At 35.9% G+C, this 22,195-nt stretch overlaps 1 protein-coding gene across 2 annotated transcripts in view; it reads right to left on the reverse strand.

The window, feature by feature from the left end:
* Nucleotides 1–338: 338 nt before the first annotated feature.
* DYRK3 (dual specificity tyrosine phosphorylation regulated kinase 3) overlaps nucleotides 339–22,195 on the reverse strand; it is a 46,698-nt gene continuing 24,841 nt past the window's right edge. For both annotated transcript variants that reach the window (XM_053706591.1, XM_053706590.1), the window contains one exon: nucleotides 339–3,115. In XM_053706591.1, the coding sequence (XP_053562566.1) occupies nucleotides 1,568–3,094 (1,527 nt within the window). In that variant the 5' untranslated portion in view covers nucleotides 3,095–3,115 and the 3' untranslated portion in view covers nucleotides 339–1,567. The remainder of the gene's footprint in view (nucleotides 3,116–22,195) is intronic.

Raw genomic sequence — 22,195 nt, forward strand, 5'->3', positions numbered from 1 at the left:
AAAAAATAAAGAAAAATCAATCTGTGCAGGGTCCAAATGCATGCTCTGTGAAGCAAGTGCAGCCAACTGGCAAATTAGATTTATAAAAGCAATATATAATTGTGACAATATAGACTTTTGAAAGGTTAACCTTTTGCAAAATAAATGTGTTAGTAAATTATAAGGAAAAAAATCTTAGCAACCTGTGTGTTCACATTGGGTTAAAATTGTGTGTGTGTGTGTAAGTATGTATGCGTGTATCTACATATATGCAAAAAAGAAAAAAAAAAAAAAAAATATATATATATATATATATATATATATATATATATATATATATATATATATATATAAAAAATCAATGTAAATATTTGCATAGGAAATTAGTAAATCTAGGCAAGTATCCCCGCTTGCTTTCCCTAGGGATACTTGCCTAGATGTACTAAATAAATTCAGTATGGTTACTAAAAACATTGAATTCTTTGTGGCAGCTGAGGTATTATTTAGACAGCCATAGGATAAAACAATGTGCTTCACACATGCAATACAGTGTATAAAATGGCACTTGAAGCACAATATTTAAGCCCCTTGAAAGGGATTATTTTTATCCAGCATTACACAAAGGTTTGTAAGATGGCGTGAAGGTTTGCAAGTGCAAGTACCTGGTTAAGTGAAGATTACGATGTATGCATTTCTTATGATACTATAAACAGGTAACACATGCATATATACTTTATTACAATATTAAATGGATATTTAGTCTAAACATAAAATGCTCTGTTACGTTAGATGTTTCTATTTGTGTGTATTCCCTGCAAATGGGTTATATACATTTTTAAAGTTGTACTCCTGTGCCGTTCAAGATCTGGATACAGCTGATGAACCAATCAGAAGCAGCCATACACATATACTCCAATAGTATCCTCATCTGGAGTAGAATTGGAGTGTTCTAGTGGTGCAGCTTTAACTATGTATTTAACCATGACGAGAAATTAATAGAAAGTAAAAGAAACTAGAGTATTTCATTTTTGTACACTAGTATGCCCCTTTAAATTAAAATTAAGGACCTAACAATTAGAAGCTAATAAAGAAAGGAGTCTTCTCCATGGAATGCTGAGCCAATTCACCTGCCGCTACCACTAAAGAACCAGTTTATCTAATTCAGACTCTTTTGGCTAATAGCTGCACTGAGATATAAAAAGATGAACTGGCTTATGGGATTTGTATTTTCATACACACTAATATCTATGGTGACAGTACTGCAAAGTAAACAGTTATCCTCATAGCCAACACCAACATACACACCTTCAGTCTGTGCTAAAATTATTATTGCTTTGTTTCTTCATGTGATACAAAAACATACTGACCTATAAAATAGAGAATCAAGTTTGTACCAGAGGGTGGTTGAAATGCTTAGCCCTTGAAACTATTATTTAGACTAAAATTAGACAGAGCAACATTTTAGGTGTCACATTTCTCTCTATTTTTCTTAATAAAAACTATTAAAATGATAAAATTGCTATGTTAATGCAGTACAGTTACAGTTCTCAAAATATAACCTCATAAATGTGCTTAGTACAAGCTAGGATTAGCTGACTAGCTTGGGTAGAACTGTCCGAAGTGGTATGCTCCCATTTGAGTCATTCATTAAATTGGCCCTTAACTTATTGGCCACACCCACAACGGGCGGTAGTTTGGACCCAATGCCTTGGAAGGAGCTAGCGTGGCTCACAATCCTTTTCCCTGAGGACTTGTCTGTAACTGGGGGCTTAGGCATACGTTTTAAAATCCAATGGTGCCGCAAGGCCTGGCTTGGTGTAATCCGTGCTGCTGGGTCCCAGTTCAGACAGCCTTTCAAGAATTCAATGAAAGCTGCATCCTCACAGCCCTTCAATGCTGTCACCCAGTCTTTGCTACCAGGAGCACCTCGCATTTTACCTCTGCGTGATCTGCTCCCAGTGAGGACTGCTGTCCCATTGGGAAGTGTCGTCACTGTGCAGTAACGTGGGTAGCCCTTGGAGTTAACAAAGTTCTTTGCTCTCTTGGCTTGTTCCAAGAGCTTTGGAGGTGGGGCACCAAGAAGCTCCATCATGCATGCTAGCTGATCTCCCTCATCCTCCCCTGGGAACAATGGATAACCTGTAAGAAGTTCAACCAAGATGCAGCCAAAACTCCACATGTCAATTGGCATTCCATAGCGACTTCCCAAGATGACTTCTGGTGCACGGTAAAAGCGAGACTGTATGTATGTGTATACTCTCTGGTGCTCAAAACAGCTTGAGCCAAAGTCAATTACCTTGATTCCGCTGCGACCTTGCTGCTTTAGGAGGATGTTCTCAGGCTTTAAATCACAGTGAATTATCTTATTCCTGTGCAATGACTCCAAACATTGCAAGATAGAATGGGCAAACTTCCGAACTAACTGCAAACTGAAACCACGGAACTTATTCCTTTTAATCAGTTCATACAAGTTCATACTCAATAACTCAAAGGTCATGCAGATGTGGTTGCGGAAGGTGAAACTCTCCAACATGTGGATAACATTCATACCCCCTGTTTTGTCCTGTTTCTTCAGGTGTTCCAGAATTTTGATTTCTTCTGCAGCTTGTCGATGAAACCTTTTCTCATTGCGAACCATTTTTAGTGCCAGATGTTGATGAAGCTTGTGATCATAAACCTTTGCCACCTGACCAAAGCTGCCCTTCCCAATGACTTTTAATACCTCATAGCGGTAAGCCACATGGTCATGGGGCACAAGTATGTAGCCACCCTGGTCATCATCATAACCTCCATTGTTAGGTCCCCCTACAACTCCTTGTCTCTTCTTTGCATTTGGACCCACAAAATAGATCTCAGCAAAACTGCCAATTTCTTGCAGTTCATAAGCAGACAGCTGGTCCTTGTATTGCTTTGTTGCTTGCTCAGGAGTCAAGTACAGAATCTTTGATGATTTAGCTGAGCAATCACTAGATTTGGAGGTGCTAGAGCTGTCAGAGCACTTTTCTTTGGTCAGGATGGGGAACGAGCTGTCTGAGCCTGAAATTCCTGCTCCAACTCTCCGGTTGCCAGAGTCCTCGAATAATTGCTGGACCTTGACCTGCTGATGGTCCTTCATGGCGAACTTATTTCCACTTATCTGAAAAAAGAAAAAAATATATATTATAATACAGAAATATTGATTTTATAGCAGATACACTGTGACTACATAAATATATTAATTTGAAGAATGGTAGAAAACTATTTGCTTTCAGATTGATTTAAGATGAATGCACACTTTCAACCAAAAAAGTGTCCTATTATACTGGGAATGGATTTGCACAATTTTACTCGACTTTTCTTAAACATTAGCTTTTAAAGAATCTTGAAGAAATAATAATAATACAGCAAATATTGTGATGGTGACACACCGTTAAATAATAATAAAAAAATGTCACCCATGTGAACGAGCAGCACTTAAACATACTGATATTTTGTGCCTGAAAAAATATCAAGTAAACACTATTTCAATTTAAACTAATACATTAGTATCAGTTAAAAAGGACAGGAAACCACAAAAACATTAATTCATGATTTGGATACAACATGCAATTTTAAACTACTTTTAAATGTACTTTTATTATCAAATAAGCTTCATTCTCTTGTTATCCTTTTCTGAAGGTGTAGCATTGAACTACTGACAGCTAGCTGAACACATTGAGTTATCCAATCACAAGACACAAATGTATGCAGGCACTAATCACCAGTTAGCTCCCACTAGTGTAGGATATGTGCTTATCTATTTTCAACTATGGATACCAAGAGAACAAAGAACATTTGAAAATAGAAGTGATTTTAAAAGTGTCTTAGAATTGCATGCTCTGATTCTTGCAAGTTTAATTTTGACTTTCCTATCCCTTTAAGGAGTTCTTACTAATGCTCATAAAAAGAAAAGGTGTGCGTATAAACCAATAAGCATTCACAGGAAGTACTTATTGCTCAACAAACAGGAAGTACACAGCCGATAAATGCATTGTTGTTTAACTATACATAATTAAAGGGACATTGTACCCAAAAATTTTCTTTTGTGATTCAGATTGAGCATGAAATTTTAAGCAACTTTCTAATTTACTCCTATTATCAAATCTTCTTCATTCTCTTGGTATCTTTATTTAAAATGCAAGAATGTAAGTTTAGATGCCGGCCCATTTTTGGTGAACAACCTGGGTTGTCCTTGCTGACTGGTGGATAAATTCATCCACCAATAAAAAAGTGCTGTCCAGAGTACTAAAACCAAAAAAAAAAGCTTAGATGCCTTCTTTTTCAAATAATGATAGCAAGAGAACGAAGAAAAATTTATAATAGGAGTAAATTAGAAAGTTGCTTAAAATCGCATGCTCTTTCTGAATTACAAAAGAAAACAAATTGGGTTCAGTGTCCCTTTAAGCATTTTATATTACAATTTCAGTGTGTTTATTGTCCCTTTATTTTAAAGACAGCATGTTTGGTTCATAACATGCGGGGTATACTGTATTCAGAACTGTATCTACTGTTGGAAACAGGAACAGACTTGGATGATATGTGCACGGAATAACCTTGGCACTTCCCCACAACAATTTATCCCATTTGAGAGGGATACCATTTATAAGAACGTTTTGTCTGCATTTTTAAATATTCCGACTATGATATAGTGCTGATTCTATTAAAAAAAAATCTAATAAAAAAATCCCACTGCCATAAATGTTTCTAACTATATCATATTTCTTATTTTTAACTCAGTGGACTATTTTTTAAAGGCTAGAATCCCCTTAGTCTAATACTGGATGTAAACATTTGTTAGACTGTCATTTAAACTCTGCTCAAGCAATGACATCTGCTTCCCATTATAGTCACTGGTGCAAGAGCAGCAATGCTGACTATTTAAGAAACATCAACAGGAACCAGAAATAGCAGTTAGCTAATGGAGCCAAATTCTAAATAAACCAGGTTGGGGAGGAACTCTGCAGGATGTTGCTAATTTATACAGAATTGTGCAGCGTGTGGCGACAGACTGCAAGGAGGAATATGAATTATAAATGGACGTTCCTGTCAAGCTTCGCTTTACGTAGGACAGGAGCATCGTTCCTTTTAAGTCCATGTGAGGGTAATCTCGTGAAGCATCTCAAAGGCCAGAATTGGGTCTCAGACAACTCTCCTCGTAAAAGGATATTTTACACTTCTGCTGCCAGAAGAGTTGAAATCTAGTTCACAGCAATAACACACTTAAAACAAATGTTAGTGAGGTACAACTGATTCTGGAAAGTAGCTAAATGGCTTTCCAACACATTTTGATGAAATAAAAAAAAAGGATTTCATATTAAAAAAAAAAAAAAAATGTATATTTGATTTTAACTAAATTATTTTGAAATGGAATAAAAATAATAATATACTATTTTTAATATATATATATATATATATATTGTGTTTCGGGCAGAGCACACCATTTTAAAAAAGTTTCAAATTCCCTTCTATTATCAAATTTGCTTTGTTCCCTATTCTGTGTAAAGAGATACCTAAGTAGGCATCTGAAGCACTACATGGCAGGAAATAGTGCTGCCCTTTAGTGCTCTTACACATGGATAACGTTCTTGCACAACTGCTGCCATATACTGCTCTAAAAATGGTCCGGCTCCTAAGCATATGCCCTTCTTTTCAACAAAAGATAACAAGAGAACATATATATATATATCTCAAAATAAGAGTATTGCAGTATGCAGTGATACCTTTTTAATTGGACTAACAATATAGTAAAACACACACACACACATATATATATATATATATATATATATATATATATATATATATATATATATATATATATATATATATATAAAATCAGCAAATAAATGCTGAATTCAAAAAGACCTACAAAGTAAATGTTTTAAAGGGCTTTAAAACGGTCACTTAGTGAGCATGCTTATGGTATCTTGCTTGTGTACAATTAGAGCTGGTTTACTGCTGCCAAGTGTGTAGCTAGTTAAAGGGACAGTCAAGTCCAAAAATAACTTTCATGATTTAAATAGGGCATGTAATTTTAAACAACTTCCCAATTTACTTTTAATCACCAATTTTGCTTTGTTGTCTTGGTATTCTTAGTTGAAAGCTAAACCTAGGAGGTTCATATGCTAATTTCTTAGACCTTGAAGACTGCCTGTTCATGTGTTTCATATACAGTATATAACATTGAGCTCATGCACGTGAAGTGAACTAGGAGTGAGCACGGATTGGCTAAAATGCAAGTCTGTCAAAAGACATGAAATAAGGGGCAGTCAGCATAAGCTTAGATACAAGGTAATCACAGAGGTAAAACGTGTATTATTATAACTGTGTTGGTTATGCAAAACTGGGGAATGGGTAATAAAGGGATTAGCTTTCTTTTTAAACAACAAAAATTCTGGTCTTGACTGTCCCTTTAAGGCAATTTGCAGCATTTTGAAGGAAACCTAGGTTACAGAATTTGCATTTCAGCCAATTCAAAAGCCCAATTTTTACACAAATCAAGTTATTTTACAGCAAAAACCAGATAAATAATTAGTTTGACCATATTGCCGCTTTAAAAAGGGACACATATGAAAAATACATATGTCATGTATTTTTAATATATGTCCCTTTTTAAAGTCACCCTATAAATAAAACATTTAAACCAATATTCTAACTAATCACACGTGTAAAACACAAACTTTGTTTTGGTTTAACAACATTAAGCATAAGAAAGAGCACTATTTAAACACTTTTTTTATTTTCATGAAACAAACTGTTTTAAACAAATAGTGAAACAGGAAGTGCATGTTTGTGCTCAGCTGACATTTAAAGGGACAGTTTACTCAAAAAATTTCTCCCCTTTAATTTGTTCCCAATGATCCACTTTACCTGCTGGAGTGTATTAAATTGTTTACAAGTAGCTCCTTTACCCTTATATTGGCATTTGAAATTGTTAATTTATCATGTGGTATCCCCACCTATTCTGAAAGTTTGTGGCCGCGCGTACCAGCTATAGATAAGCTTTCTAAACACAGCCAGCAGAAGAAATTACACTCCCAGTGTGATAAAGCAGAGATAAGGTAATAAAATGTTGATTTTCCATTGTTCTCTCAAAGTATTGGTGATTGTTTTAAGGACAGATATAAGATAAAGAAGCAGGTATATGCGCACAATGTGTTACAGTAATGAGATCGGATTATACCTACAAGCTCAACCTATTTTATTAGGCTGTGGCTTCAAAACACAAAATCAGAGCTTTAATATACAGAAATAAACCTTAAAAAGCTAAATTTTCATACATTTTTTACTCTGCAGTTGGTAAAAAAAGCAATTGTAAACACATTAAGGGAAAAACTATTTTACAGTATACTGTCCCTTTAAATGTATACTTTTACTTTTGTTCTATTTCTGTTTTCGGTTCGGAATCTGGATTTGGCATTGGAAGGGTTTCTAGCTAATGGTTTTCAATATAACAAGGGGCAGGTTTGTTTTGTTTAAATACTTCGGTATTCAGATAAGCCAACCCTCTGCATCTCTTGAGGAAATCACTGGCAAGGAACCAACATCTCTGCAATTCTCACCATGTTTCAGAGATGGGATTTACTAACTAATGTACCATTTCATTGTGCCTCGGGACAAACATTTTCTTGAGTTACTGTTATGGAAAAAGGGGACTATTCATGTACTGATAACTTAAAGGGAGAGGGTGAAAGATCTATTAGGTCAAGTAAGGGACCTTTTTCCAGAGCAGTGTGCAAGTTAAAGACTGTACAGTTTACTTTTGTCTGGGAAGAAGCAGAATGGCTGATTGACAGGGTGAGAGGAGTGTTGAGAAAATATTTCCTGGAAGGACTCTGAGGAGGAGAAGGTTATGACTGTCTGTCAAGAAAAGCTACTCAGCACAGCGTGAGAAAGTAGCTTCCAAAAAAACCAGGCAGAGTACAACCCATGGAAACTCATCAGGTATCTGTTAAAATAAATTGCAAACTCGCTATTACTTTAAAACTAACTTGTTAGTCTGGTTATCCCTTACTGAATTGTATTTTGTCTTTGGGATCTTCCTCTCCAACCCCCAGAAAAGCAACAAATGTCCTATTGTTACCCCCAGGAAAGCATAGATCTTTAATTTTACCCTACATAATACCAGTTCTCCCTCGTTACACCCAACTTAAAAGGGATAATATATTAAGGCAAGCAGCCAATAAGTGATTTTTTGTAGTCAAAGCAGCTGCATAAACACCCTTTCAAATGGACTGGGATCTCTCTACCTCCACCTACTGGGATGTTGATTTCTGCTAAATGGCAGTTTTCATAAATAAAATAAGCCATTTCAAATGACAAATGAAAGGTAAATGAGCTATCTGCAAACAACTTAACACACTTCAGCAAGTAACATGGGTCATTAGAAAAGAAATTAAAAGGGAGAAACATTTTACAGTACAATGTGCATTTAAAGGGACATTTAACATAAAATGTAATCTCCATAAAATGTTTAATTACTAAAGATTAGGGTTTATTTTGCTTATTTCTGTTGTAAATACCTTGTGCTTGTCCCAAGCTTCCTAGAGGAGCTGTACCTCAAATCAGCAAACTGCCTGAGCCAATTACATACTACTTATATAAACCCATTTGCAGCTATTTCTAGTTGGCCTCAAAGGAAATAAAAATACTTAAAGGGACACTGAACCCAATTTTTTTCTTTTGTGATTCAGATAGAGCATACAATTTTAAGCAACTTTCTAATTTACTCCTATTATCACATTTTCTTTATTCTCTTGGTATCTTTATTTGAAAAGAAAGAATGAAAGTTTAGATGCCGGCCCATTTTTGGTGAACAACCTGGGTTGTCCTTGCCGATTTGTGGATAAATTCATCCACCAATAAAAAAGTGGTGTCCAGAGGTCTGAACCAAAAAAATAGCTTAGATGCCTTCTTTTTCAAATAAAGATAGCAAGAGAACGAAAAAAAAAAATGATAATGGGAGTAAATTAGAAAGCTGCTTAAAATGGCATGCTCTATCTGAATTATGAAAGAAAAATTTGGGTTCAGTGTCCCTTTAGGATGGTTTTCAAGCAATTTAAAGGGATAAGAAACCAAATTATTTTCTTTCATGGTTCAGATAGAACATACAATTTTAAACAACTTTCCAATTTACTTCTATTATCTAATTTGCTTTGTTCTATTTGTAACCTTTGTTGAAAAGCATACATAAGTAAACTCAAGAGCTGGGAGTTTTGTGCTGATTGGTGGCTGCACATATATGCATTTTGTCATTGCCTTACCGATGTGTTCAGCTATCTCTCAGTAGTGCATTGCTGCTCCTTCAATAAAGGAAACCAAGAGAATGAAGGAAAACTGATAATGGAATTTCATAGGAAAGTTGTTTAAAATTACAATGCTCTATCTGAATAATGAAAGAAAAAAAATGGGTTTTCCATGTCCATTTAATACTAATCTGTAAAACTCTGCACTCTTTGCTGACAATGTGACAGTTTTACATTTATAAAGCGTTTATTTATACACAGATAGTTTGCAATGCAGATCTTAATTACTGATATATACTATGCAGATTAAAATAAAACGTTAATGACCCTTTAAACTATCATCTCGCACTGTCACAGAATTAAAACACTGTAGGATCAATATAATGGCCACATGCAGATAATGAAGAAGGTAAGTGTATGGAAAGTAATCATGGTATATGCAAGATTTTAAAAAACAAACAACAAAAAAACCCAACAAGGTTAAGTAGTCAGGTTGCTACTAAACAATAATAATACAAATCTCTTTGAAAGTAGCTCAGCTGAGTAACTTTAGCACAGAAGATGTGCAGTATGTGATTAGGTGGTAAACCACAGGTTACTGTGTCTAAGAGTGCACTACAGACAAGTAAGTGCTGCTTGACCTGCACACTAGTCAGTAGTAAAGTCTTGGGCGTCTGGCATGTAGTCTGAGGGAGATAAGTATCTCACTGGCATCAAGCACTGAGCTTCATTCCATAAAGCCATTCTTGGCTTGCTGCACACATTACCAGCTGAAAAAAGCCGTACTCAGCTTTAAATAAAGAGAATAGGAATATATACACCCACCACATCCCAAAGTCAGTCAAATAGGTTAGACCAGGACATGACAAATCTCGGTGAGGCAATGTTATTCTTGCTCTGGTTCCTACGTGTTCTGTATTCTACTACATACATCCTTTAGTAAAAACATCCCCTGGATGTGTCACACTTGCAAACCTTTGGCCTATTCTACACAATGGAAGGTGCACTGGACATGTACAGTAGCTTCCTGTAGAGTATTTACCCCTCCCCCATATTATTTATTTGGATCAGAACCATATTCTGTTATATATCAACAATAACTGAACCCCTCCCCCAACTGCTTAGCACAACATTTGTCTCTTCTTCTGCAACACATGAAGTGAAGCCCAGGCTATTTACTCACAAACAGACCATTAATGTGTTCCTGCCTCTCTTGAACAGTGAAATGTGCTGAGGCTCTTTAGCTCCAAGATACATTTGTAAACTATGTTAAACAATGTCCCTTTTATTTTTTTTCCAATATATAAAAACCCTTGAGGCAGTACTAGGAGTATGCACAATGTACCAGTCTTGGAGCCTTGAAAGGCTGACTGGTCATGATTCAGATAAAGCAGATCATTCTAATCAACTTTCTAATTCTGTTATGAAATCCTGGTGTCCTTTGTTGAAGGAGCAACAATGCACTACTGGGAACTAGCTCTACACATCTTGTGAACCAATGATCAGCAATTAGTTCCCAGTAGTGCATTGCTGCTCCCGAACCTTCAACTAAGGATACCAAGAGAACAATAACAAGCAGTATATTAGAAAGTCATTTAAAAATGCTTGTTGTATCTGAATCATGAAAGTTTAATTTTGAATTCAATGTCCCTTTAAGTAAATGATATGCCTTTAACTATGTTGTTTGTGCTGTTGTAATTGGGACTTTTTTTTAAACAATTTTATTTTGTGCTTTGAAAAGAGTCCCAGTAAATGATTTTGTTTTTCTTTGGAGATGCAGCTGTTGCACAAAGTCAGCTGACGGCTTCCCTACATTTAGACAATGGTTCCATGTGTTTTTCACCATCAGAGCTGCAAGACCCTGCCAGAAATCCCTGCTGAATACAACAGACACATATGTAGCGAAAATAAAATCATGCGATACCAAGGGCAGAAAACAGTGGCAGAGAAGACATTTTAAAATTAGTTTAGGGCGATAATGGTCTTATACATATAGTAAAAATACCATTAAAGGGACGTAAAGTCAAAATTAACCTTTCATGATTCAGATAAAGCATGCAATTTTAAATAAACTTTCCAATGTACCTTCTGTATTCAAATTTGCTTCATGGTATCTTTGCTTCTTGGTATCTTTTATTGAAGAGTAAAACTAGGTAGGCTCAGGAGTGTGCACGTGTCTTTAGTACTGTATGGCAGCAGTGTTTTGCTACATTGTATAACAAAGCTACAAATAATGTTGCAAAACACTGCTGCCATACAGTACTAGAGACACGTGCACACTCCTGAGCTCTTATGAGCCTACCTCGTTTTTACTCTTCAATAAGAGATACCAAGAGAATGACGCAAATTTGATAACAGAAGTAAATTGGAAAGTTATTTAACATTGCAGGCTCTATCTGAATCAGGAAAGTTTAATTTTTGCTTTACTGTCCCTTTAACTGTAACACCTGTCAGTGTTCGTGGGAACTCTCTCTCATGTACTGAGGCCTTGATAACGTTGAATGCTAAAATTAGCTTAAAGTGAAGATAAAGTTAGCAGGATTCGATTATAGTTAATGTTACTACTTATAAAATTAATGGTACTTTAATTCATGATTTTGTTTAATTTCATATATTTACAGAGTTATCACCTTATTTGTTTCTATTTAGTTTCGTTTCCCAAACGACCCATTTTTTTTTTTTTATCTGTCCGGTCACGTTTGGGCATCATCCAATAGTAAGTCTGGCCATTAGGCGGCCGTCAATTGACGTCACAACAGTCCGTGTCCTTCTGCGCATGCATTTGGATTATTTCCTCTCCATTTTTAGCTGGGCTCGCTCCAGTTTCGCGCCTGCGCAGATTAAAGCAAGCACTGACTACGCAACGGGGATTGACGCCTGCGCTTTAGGTCGCAAAAGGATTTCAGTCACGCAGGAGCAAATAGAATATAGGGCGAAGTGTGCGCATGCGCAAATTGTCCGGCAAGCGAGAACGCGCTTTTGAAGTACGTATAGAGCGGGTGGGACCGCTCTGTACGTAATAGAGTGAAAAAGAATGGAAGCGTAAGTAAAAAAGAATACTTTATAATGCAAAAAAAAAATAGCGATCATACTATATAGCATATGCGTAATAAGATAAAGCTTAAAAAACAGGAAAAGTTTACCTTCACTTTAAAGTGAATCTGACACCACAAAAAAATATGTATTAACACATTGAATAAAGAAATCCTTGGGTATTTCACTCCGGGACAAAAACAAACAAAATAAAAAACAAAACACCTGTTTATTTACATTGTAGGTACAAATCATACCTTCAAGGTGATATCAAACGCTCTTTCTAGTTGCTGGTGGCAAAATATGTGACACAGCTAGTCAGAGCATTCTAAAGAGTGAAGAGAAACTGTAAACGTTTAGAAAAAGGGAGTGAAATGAGCAAGACTCAGAGGAGAGAGAGCAAGACTAATGAGAGGTGAGAAAGGGGAGAAGAGAGTCTCTCTCTCTCTCTCTATATATATATATATATATATATCTCTCTATCTATCTATCTATCTATCTATATATATATATAATGTGCACTCTCCCTTTCTTAAATAACTGCCAGGATGCTAGTGGAATTGAAAAAGTGTTTTGAAAAGAACAGTGAGTGCAAGTTTTTTTTTATCTAATATATATATATATATATATATATATATATATATATATATATATACATACACACACACACACACACACATATATATATACACACAAATCCTTTTCAGCTGCCAGGGTGCACTTTAAAAATAAATCCAAAGTCCCATCAAAAAAAGCACTCACTGGTCTTCATAAAACATAGCATTTATTTCATTTCATCAATAAAACAGAGACATAACGTTTGGGTCTAATCTTACACCTTTGTCAAATGTCACAGTATCGGTTCTCAAGAAAAATAGAACCTAAAAACATGTGTTTTTAGGTTCTGTTTTTTCTTGAGAACCGATACTGTCACACCTCTCTCCGCTCTCTCAACTCTTTCTTCTCCACTATCACTTTTTCTCTCTAATCCCTCTCTCTGCCTCTGTGTCAGTGCTGCAGTAGGAGTGTTCATTTTGCAAAAACAATATGCTAATTACAACACCCCACATTGCTGATTCAGCTTCACTCACTAACTTTCACTCGCCACTGTTAAATTTCCACTCACCATTGGCTAATGGAAATTTTGAGGTGTGTGTATGTATGTATGTATGTATATACACTGTATATATATTGGAAGTTACACACACACACACATAAATATATATATATATATATATATATATATATATATATATATATATATATATATATATATATATATATATATATACACACACACACACATACACACATACATACACACACACTGGAAATTACAATGTTTTAAGCACAACATATATTTATTATATGTCCATGATGCAGCCTTTATAAGGCGAATCATAGTTTAAGGCAGGGGTCGACAAATCTGTTTAAAATTTAGGAGACAGTAAGAATATTTAGGAGCCAGGTACACTTTTCGGAGCCAGCCAATGGTATTTGTATATAGATATATAGAGAATAACACAAAAAGTTAGGAGCCAGGGGTAAAATTCTAGAAGCCAGTGGCTCCCAGGCTCCTGGGTTTGTCGAGCCCTGGTTTAAGGCAGTGTTTCTCAACCTTTTGGTAGCAAATAAGATTTTTCAATTTAATTCTGCTATCAAATTAACTTTTTTTTCTTGGTATCCTTTTTAAAAGCATATCTAGGTAGGAAAAAAAAGGCAGCAATGCACTTCTGTGAACTAGCTGTTGATTGGTGGCTCCACATGCACCTCTTGTCATTGGCTCACGAAATGTATTCAACTGAAATTAACTAAATGTTTACCCCTTTGTCATATTCAAGCAAAAATAATTTGCTTTCATTTCTTTTTGCATTTTTATGTCCATTTGAACACCTGAATTTGGGGAGCAACAACAAAGTCTTTATTAACTGCTGACATCATCACAGGTGTTTGCCAGCAAGAATAACAAAGCAACAAGTCACTGGGATCACAATATGTTCTGCAATATAATAGAAATCAAACCCCTGTGCTGCACACTTCCAGGAAAAACGAATAATGTCCTCATATAATGTAACACAATGTACTTTCTTGGCTAATATTGATCAGTATTATTGCTAGACGCTGATGTAATTGTAATCTCTTGAACAGAAAAGCACTTTCATGCATTGGGCCTGCTCAGTATTATATAAGCACAAAGAAGTAGGTTATCCTAAAAAAAAACAACACAAAAAAAAACCCCACCAGACAGTTTGAGAACTACTCTTAACCAAAAAAAAAAAAAAAATCACCATCACCACCCACTATATATATATATATATATACACACACACATACATACATATATACACATACATACACACACACACACACACACATATACTATATACATATATACACACACATACAGTATATACATATATACACACACATACAGTATATAGATATCCACACACACATCTTGTAAACATATGCACACAAAAAGCTGAAGAGGAAATGAGAACAGGAAATACTGTGCTAAGTGTATACTTGTGGGGGAACCATGAATTTACTCCACCTTAAAAAAAAAATACCATAAAACAAATTTCTTGCAGTTATTGAAAGCACAAGGAAAAGAACTTGGGGCCTTTTCCTTATGCTTCCAAGTACTAAACATAGGATTCTGCCTTCATGTATCCTTACCTGACCTTCCCTAGGATAATTCAAAGCTAATACAATAATACTGAAACAATAGCACTTCACCTGTTTTTATTTTTAAAGGGACATTCTAAAACAAAAAAACAATTTAATTTCATTTGTTATATCAAACAGAAAAATACCATGCATGCTCTGCTACAAATTAAAATAGTGATTTTTTTTTTTTTTTTTTAAAGAGACGAAACCAAAATATTTTTCTTTCATGATTCAGATAGAGAATACAACTTAAAAAGCGCATTTCAATCAGCCAGGGCCGGACTGGGAATAAAAAGCAGCCCTGGAAAATATGAAGACCAGCCCTATGCTCCGTTGAGACGGTAGAATGCACATGTCATATTTTTCTCAAAGGGAACAACTGGGACACTCCTTGTCCAATATTTTTTTCAGAATTAAAGTATATTACTTTGTATTAACCCTTTAAGATCTAAGCACTTCCCCCTTGGGTGTTAAGCTGGATTATTTTTTTTAAACTTTTTTTTTCTTTTACAGATCCCACCAATTGGAAAGGTTAGGTGATTACCTTTCCAACGGTGGGTCTTGGGGGTCTGTAGCTGCTTAGATGCCTGAGATACAGGCTTCTAAGCAGCATGCCCCATTTCCCTATACTGTCTATTGTATTTTTTAAATAAAGTTGCGCGGTGACGTCATTACGTCATTGCGCGTGACATCACCTCGCAAAACGTGAATCCCCGGCGATCCCTGTCACTATACAGGCCTGATCGCCGGGTGGGAGTCGATGGGAGCCCCCAGATTGCCCTCAAGGTGCGTGAGTGCTAGCGACGGCTCTGAGCTGTTGTCAGCACCTGACTGGGGAAATTTGCGACGTCTCAGAGCCGTCGTTAGCACTCAAAGGGTTAAATAAAAATGTCAGATTGATGCTGTATATCAACCCTACAACCAAAATGCATCAATTAATCAATTTAAATTGTGGCTTTCCAGCCCCAGGTGCTGCAGCCCACCGGGAAATCTCCTGGTATCCTGGTGGGCCAATCCGGCACTGCAATCAGCAGCTACTTTGCAACAAAGGATATAGGAGCTACTTTGCAACAAAGGATATCAAGATAATGACGGCAACTGGTTAATATAAGTAAATTGGGATGTTGTTGTCCCTTTAAATAAACACTCAAAGCAGACCCTGGAACTAATTAGTAACTATGCTCCATAGACTGGGCACAGAGCATACCTATCAAACAGAAAAAAAAGTTTATTTTTAATTTTTTTAATCTAAACATTTGTTTGTTTGTTTTAAAAAAAAAAAAAACACTGTACAGCCCTATAATTTATCACATGACTTTCATACTCATTTAATGGTGGTACTTGGCTTCATAATTAAGTTTCTTTTTCTATAGTTGCATGAACAGGTTTTACAAGTGCATAGTGCATCAAAATAAACTAATAATTTGTTAATTCATTTATAAACAAATAAAACACTGATGTCACAACTATATAAAGAATGCAATTTAAAAGTGCGTTAAAACGGAACATTTGTAATAAAATTCCGGTTTCCAATTGCTCCAATAATATTTATACTAGAACGCGGCTTTACAATGACAAAAGGCTCACACGAGGCAGCCTGAGTATGCCGAACATTTCTATCATATGTATGAAAAAGCAGCAACTCAAAAATGTAAAAATAATAATAATATTTGTGTGTGAAATAAGAAGTAAAACCGTATAAAACTGAAAGCGAAACAAGGAATGTGTGTTGCAAACTGCGTACTTATTGCTCACTAGTACTTTGCCCAGCACAGGAAGATCCATTTTGTTTTCTCAAATACCTTTTTAGGTGGGACAAAGAAAACATGCATAACACATATTTAATTTTTCCCTGGCTTCGTGTTCCTTCACTTCCAGATGCTGTAATTGTATTTTATGTGAATAGAGATTAAAGCGAATATAAAATAGCCAATGCATTTACACCTGTGTTCATCATTTACAACATTGCACTGGAAATCCACTTAGTTGCATCTGTTAGGACAAAAAATGTATTCACCTATAATTTCTTAATCCATGTAGCCCAACAGAATGAGCACATTTAAAAGGACACTAAACCTACATTTTTTCTTTCATGATTTAGGTAGAGAATACAATTTTAAACAACATTCCAATTTAATTAGTTTATATAATTTGCTTCATTCTTTAGATATCCTTTGATGAAGAAATAGCAATGCACATGGGTGAGCCAATCACACGAGGCATCTAGGTGCAGCCACCAATCAGCAGTTACTGAGCCCATCTAGATATGTTTTTCCGCAAAGGATATCAAGAGAATGAAACACATTAGATAATAGAAGTAAATTTGAAAGCTGTTTAAAATGGCATGCTCTTTCTAAATCATGAAAGAAAAAATCTGAGTTTCATCTCCCTTTAACCCCTTAACGACCAAGGACGTGTCAGTTAGTGACAATGGACGTACCTGGCACGTCCTTGGTCTAATTGAGTGCTGGAATCGATTGCGATCGCTTCCAGCAGCTCTCAGGGTATTGCAGTGATGCCTCGATATTGAGGTATCCTGCAATACCCTTTTTAAAGCATCCGATGCAGAGAGAGCCACTCTGTGGCCCTCTCTGCACCGGTAGCAATGGTGCCGATCGTTGGTGGGTGGGAGCTTAGCAGGGAGGTGGGTGAGTGGCACATTGCACTTACATGAACCGGATGCCAGGAGCATGCGGGGGGGGGGTCTGGGGGGCACGCGCGCAGCAACCACTGCCACCAATGATCACTGAATTGTAGGTGAGAGGGGAATTTAAAAAAAAATAAATAAGTATCAAAGGATCTGGGAAGGGGTTATTGAGGGGGGCAGCTACACTACAGAAAACGCTATATTTTATAAAAAAAAAACAAAAAAAAACACGTTTTTGAGGGCAAACTGGGTACTGGCAGACAGTTGCCAGTACACAAGATGGTGGCAAATAGGTAGCGGGGGAGGATCAGGGAGGTTGGGGGCTAAGGGGGGGTCCATCATAGATGAATAAATAAAAAAACTTTTTATTTTAGTACTGGCAGACTTTCTGCCAGTACTTAAGATGCCGGGGACAATTGTGGGGTGGGGGAGGGAAGAGAGCTGTTTAGGAGGGATCAGGGGGTGGGATGTGTCAGGTGGGAGGCTGATCTCTACATTAAAGCTAAAATTAACCCTGCAAGCTCCCTACAAGCTACCTTATTAACCCCTTCACTGCTGGGCATAATACAAGTGTGCTGCGCAGCGGAATTTAGCAACCTTCTAATTACCAAAAAGCAATGCCAAAGCCATATAAATCTGCTATTTCTAAACAGGGGGAATCCAAGAGAAGCATTTACAACAATTTGTGCCATAATTGCACAAGCTGTTTGTAAATAATTTTAGTGAAAAATGTAACTTTTTTTAAAAAATTTTGATCGCATTTGGCGGTGAAATGGTGGCATGAAATATACCAAAACGGGCCTAGATCAATACTTGGTGTTGTCGACTCTACTACACTACAGCAAAAATTAACCCTACAAGCTCCCTTATTAACTCCCTTCACTGCTGGGCATAATACACGTGTGGTGCCCAGCTGCATTTAGCCGCCTTCTAATTACCAAAAAGCAACCCCAAAGCCATATAAGTCTGCTATTTCTGAGCAAAGGGGATCCCAGAGAAGCATTTACAACCATTTGTGCCATAATTGCACAAGCTGTTTGTAAATAATTTCAGTGAGAAACTTAAAGTTTGTGACAAAATTTGTGAAAAAGTGAACAATTTTTTTTTATTTGATTGCATTTGGCAATGAAATGGTGGCATGAAATATACCAAAATGGGCCTAGATCAATACTTTGGGTTGTCTTCTAAAAAAAATAATATATTTATATACATGTCAAGGAATATTCAGGGATTCCTGACAGATATCAGTGTCCCAATGTAACTATCGCTAATTTTGAAAAAAAAAGGGGTTTGGAAATAGCAAAGTATTTATTGCCCTATAACTTGCAAAAAAACATTGGGTATTTCTAAACTCAGGACAAAATTTAGAAAATATTTAACATGGGTGTTTTTTGGTGGCTGTAGATTTGTAACAGATTTTGGGGGTCAAAGTTAGAAAAAGTGTGTTTTTTTCAGTTTTATATAATTTTTTTTATAGTAAATGATAAGATATGATGAAAATAATGGTATCTTTAGAAATTCAATTTAATGGCGAGAAAAACTGAATATAATATGTGTGGGTACAGTAAATGAGTAAGAGGAAAATTACAGCTAAACACAAACACTGCAGAAATGTAAAAATAGCCCTTGTCCTTAAGGGTAAGAAAATTGAAAAATGGTCCGGTCATTAAGGGGTTAAGGGACATGAAACCCAATTTTTTTTCTTACATGATTTGGATTGAAAATGTGATTTTAAACAACTTTCCAAATTACTAATATTATCTAACTTGTTTTGTTCTTTGGTATCCTTTGTTGAAAAGGATTCATAGACAGGCTGCTGATTGGTGGCTGCACACATGCCTCATGTTACTGGTTTACCCAATGTGTCAGCTAGCTCCCAGTAATGCATTGTTGCTTCTTCAACAAGGGATACCAAGTGAATGAAGCAAATTAGATAAATGAAGTAAAATGGAAAGTTGTTTAAAAATGTTTTCTTTATCCGACTCACAAAATAAAAAAATTGGGTTTCATGTACCTTTGTAATGTTAGATATAGTGACGCAGTCAAAGCAAAGCTTAGGAATAATATGTAGATGTATTTTTAAATGATATTAGTTTTTGTTTTTTTTAATATTGAAGAAACAAGTGTGAAGTTTATTTTCCATATGGGCTCCACCATGCGAAAACCTAAAATTTCCATTATCTAATCTCTTCTGAAGACATTTAGGGACAGAATTGTGAGCCAACAATAAGCTGTGCACATTGCTTAAAGGGGCATAAAACAAGTTGGGATAGAGACAAAATAATATGTACTTTAAATTACTTTACCTGCAAATTTATACTGCAGTGCCTCGCCATTAACTCTTTCTTTTTAGTTCCTGAATTGTACAGCTCTAACCCCCCCACACACAATTCCTTCTATGGATGTATCTATATATATTGTTGTTTTGGTATAATGCAAAAGTGAATAGGGATTACCTGCTGGAGCATGCCTAGAAGCTGTGAACTCAGTTAAAATACAATGCATGTATCTAAACACTGATAAGGGGGGGGGTGTAGACTGCTACAAGCAGCATGGCTTATTTTTAAAAATACTTGCAGCAATTTTTAAACTTTTTTTTATGCAAACTATTTTTAATTAAAGGGACAGTCAACACCAGAATTGTTGTTGTTTAAAAAGAAAGCTAATCCCTTTATTACCCATTCCCCAGTTTTGCAAAACCAACACTGTTATATTAATAGACTTTTTACTTCTGTGACTAACTTGTATCTAAGCATCTTCTGACCGCCCCTAATCACATGACTTGTAGTTATTTTGCATATAGTTGCATTTTAGCCAATTAGTGCAGTGTCTGCCACTAGCCACGGGCGTGATCACAATGCTATCTATATGGCCTACATGAGCTTGCTCTCCCCTGCTGTGAAAAGTAAATAAAATAGAGGCGGCCTTCAAGGGCTTAGAAATTATCATATGTGCCTTCCTAGGTTTGCTTTCAACTAGAATACCAAGAGAACAAAGCAAAATTGTTGATAAAAGAAAATTAGAAAGTTGTTTAAAATTACAGGCCCTATTTGAAAAATTTAAGTTTTTTTTGGACTTGACTGTCCCTTTAATTTGCCCTTTCAATATATGCACAGATCTCAACGTGTTTAATGGCACTTTAAGTGACTATTTACCACAGTTCAAAGCCCCTTCAAGATCACTAAATTCCATATAGCTATTGTTTTCACAGTATTATCTGTCCCTAAAAGTCTTCTGCAGGATAACTTATACAAAGGGAAGCTTAAGTTTCAACATGGTAGTGCCCGTTATTATATAGAAACTGGAAATCCCACAATTTCAGTGTTAAATTAAAGGAAAATGGGACAATATAAATAATGAAATTATAATGCAAAGTCTCTTTACTACACATAATAAGTGTATATATTACAATTTCAAAGCGTTTAATGTCCATTTAAACAAAATATATGAAAGCTTTACACATAAAAACGTATAAGTGCTAAATTTTCCAAATAAAAAGCAGAAAAAATTGCCATCTCTACAATCTGACACAGCTTTTACTTTAAACCCTAATGTTAATGCTGCTGGAAGAGCTGTCAATGCATCACAAAATGTCTGGCTATTAGAAAGGACATGACAGCAAACCTGAGCCCTGATCATTTGGTATGTCAGCAGCAATGAGCCAATGACCCTTCCGACAGCAGAGGAATTAAAAACACTTCTTACGCATGGATTTGCACCAATGCCCGCTGCCAAGCAAATATAATATGACAAACAAGGACAAGAGGAGCGCCTCGGCTACTTTAAATGCAAAAGGATGCATACAATTGCATTTAGTCCTAGAGATAGATTTTATTTTTTTAAGAGGAACATAAAAGTCAAAATTAGACTATCATGATTCAGACAGAACATGCAATTTTAAACAACTCTCCAAATAACATCCAGAACTTTGGGTATTGTTTGTTGAACAGTAAATCCGCAACTTGCAACAATGTTTCTAGCACTGTTATACATAGTTGCAAACACTGCTGTCATAGAATGCTAAAGAGACGCGCACACTCCTCAGCTTCTATGAGCCTACCAAGATTTACCCTTCAACAAAGAATACCAAGAGAACAAAGAAAAGTTGATAATAGAATTAAACTGAGAGACTATTTAAAATGTCATGTTCTATCTGAATTATGAACGTTTCAGTTTTACTTTACTGTTCCTTTAAGGTATAGTTAGACCGTTTTCTCATGCTAGTCCAGCCCTTGGGCCTTTTTTTTCTCTCCATTGAACTGGATGATGAAGCCAACCAGAGACTGCATCACCTGAGCTATACAGATCAAAGAAGAGGAGCAAGTATTTGTAACATCAATAACAATGGTTGCCTACAGATAATGTGTAAGTGCCACTTAGTAAATTTAGAAACTACCTCTCATGCAAGTTGTTGCTGCTATAAACTCCCAAAGAGACTTACAATGACCTCTGTTGCCTATATTTTATACCATACTTCATGTCTCTCTTTAAATTTCCTGGATGGGTTCTAAATTTGATATAAATTTGTGAAGTTGTTTCGGGGACATGATCTCCTTCCTTCGTCCAAACTGATCAATGCAAATATCAAACATTTAAAGACCAT

The sequence above is a fragment of the Bombina bombina genome, chromosome 3, assembly GCF_027579735.1.
Source record: "Bombina bombina isolate aBomBom1 chromosome 3, aBomBom1.pri, whole genome shotgun sequence".
Taxonomy (NCBI): domain Eukaryota; kingdom Metazoa; phylum Chordata; class Amphibia; order Anura; family Bombinatoridae; genus Bombina; species Bombina bombina.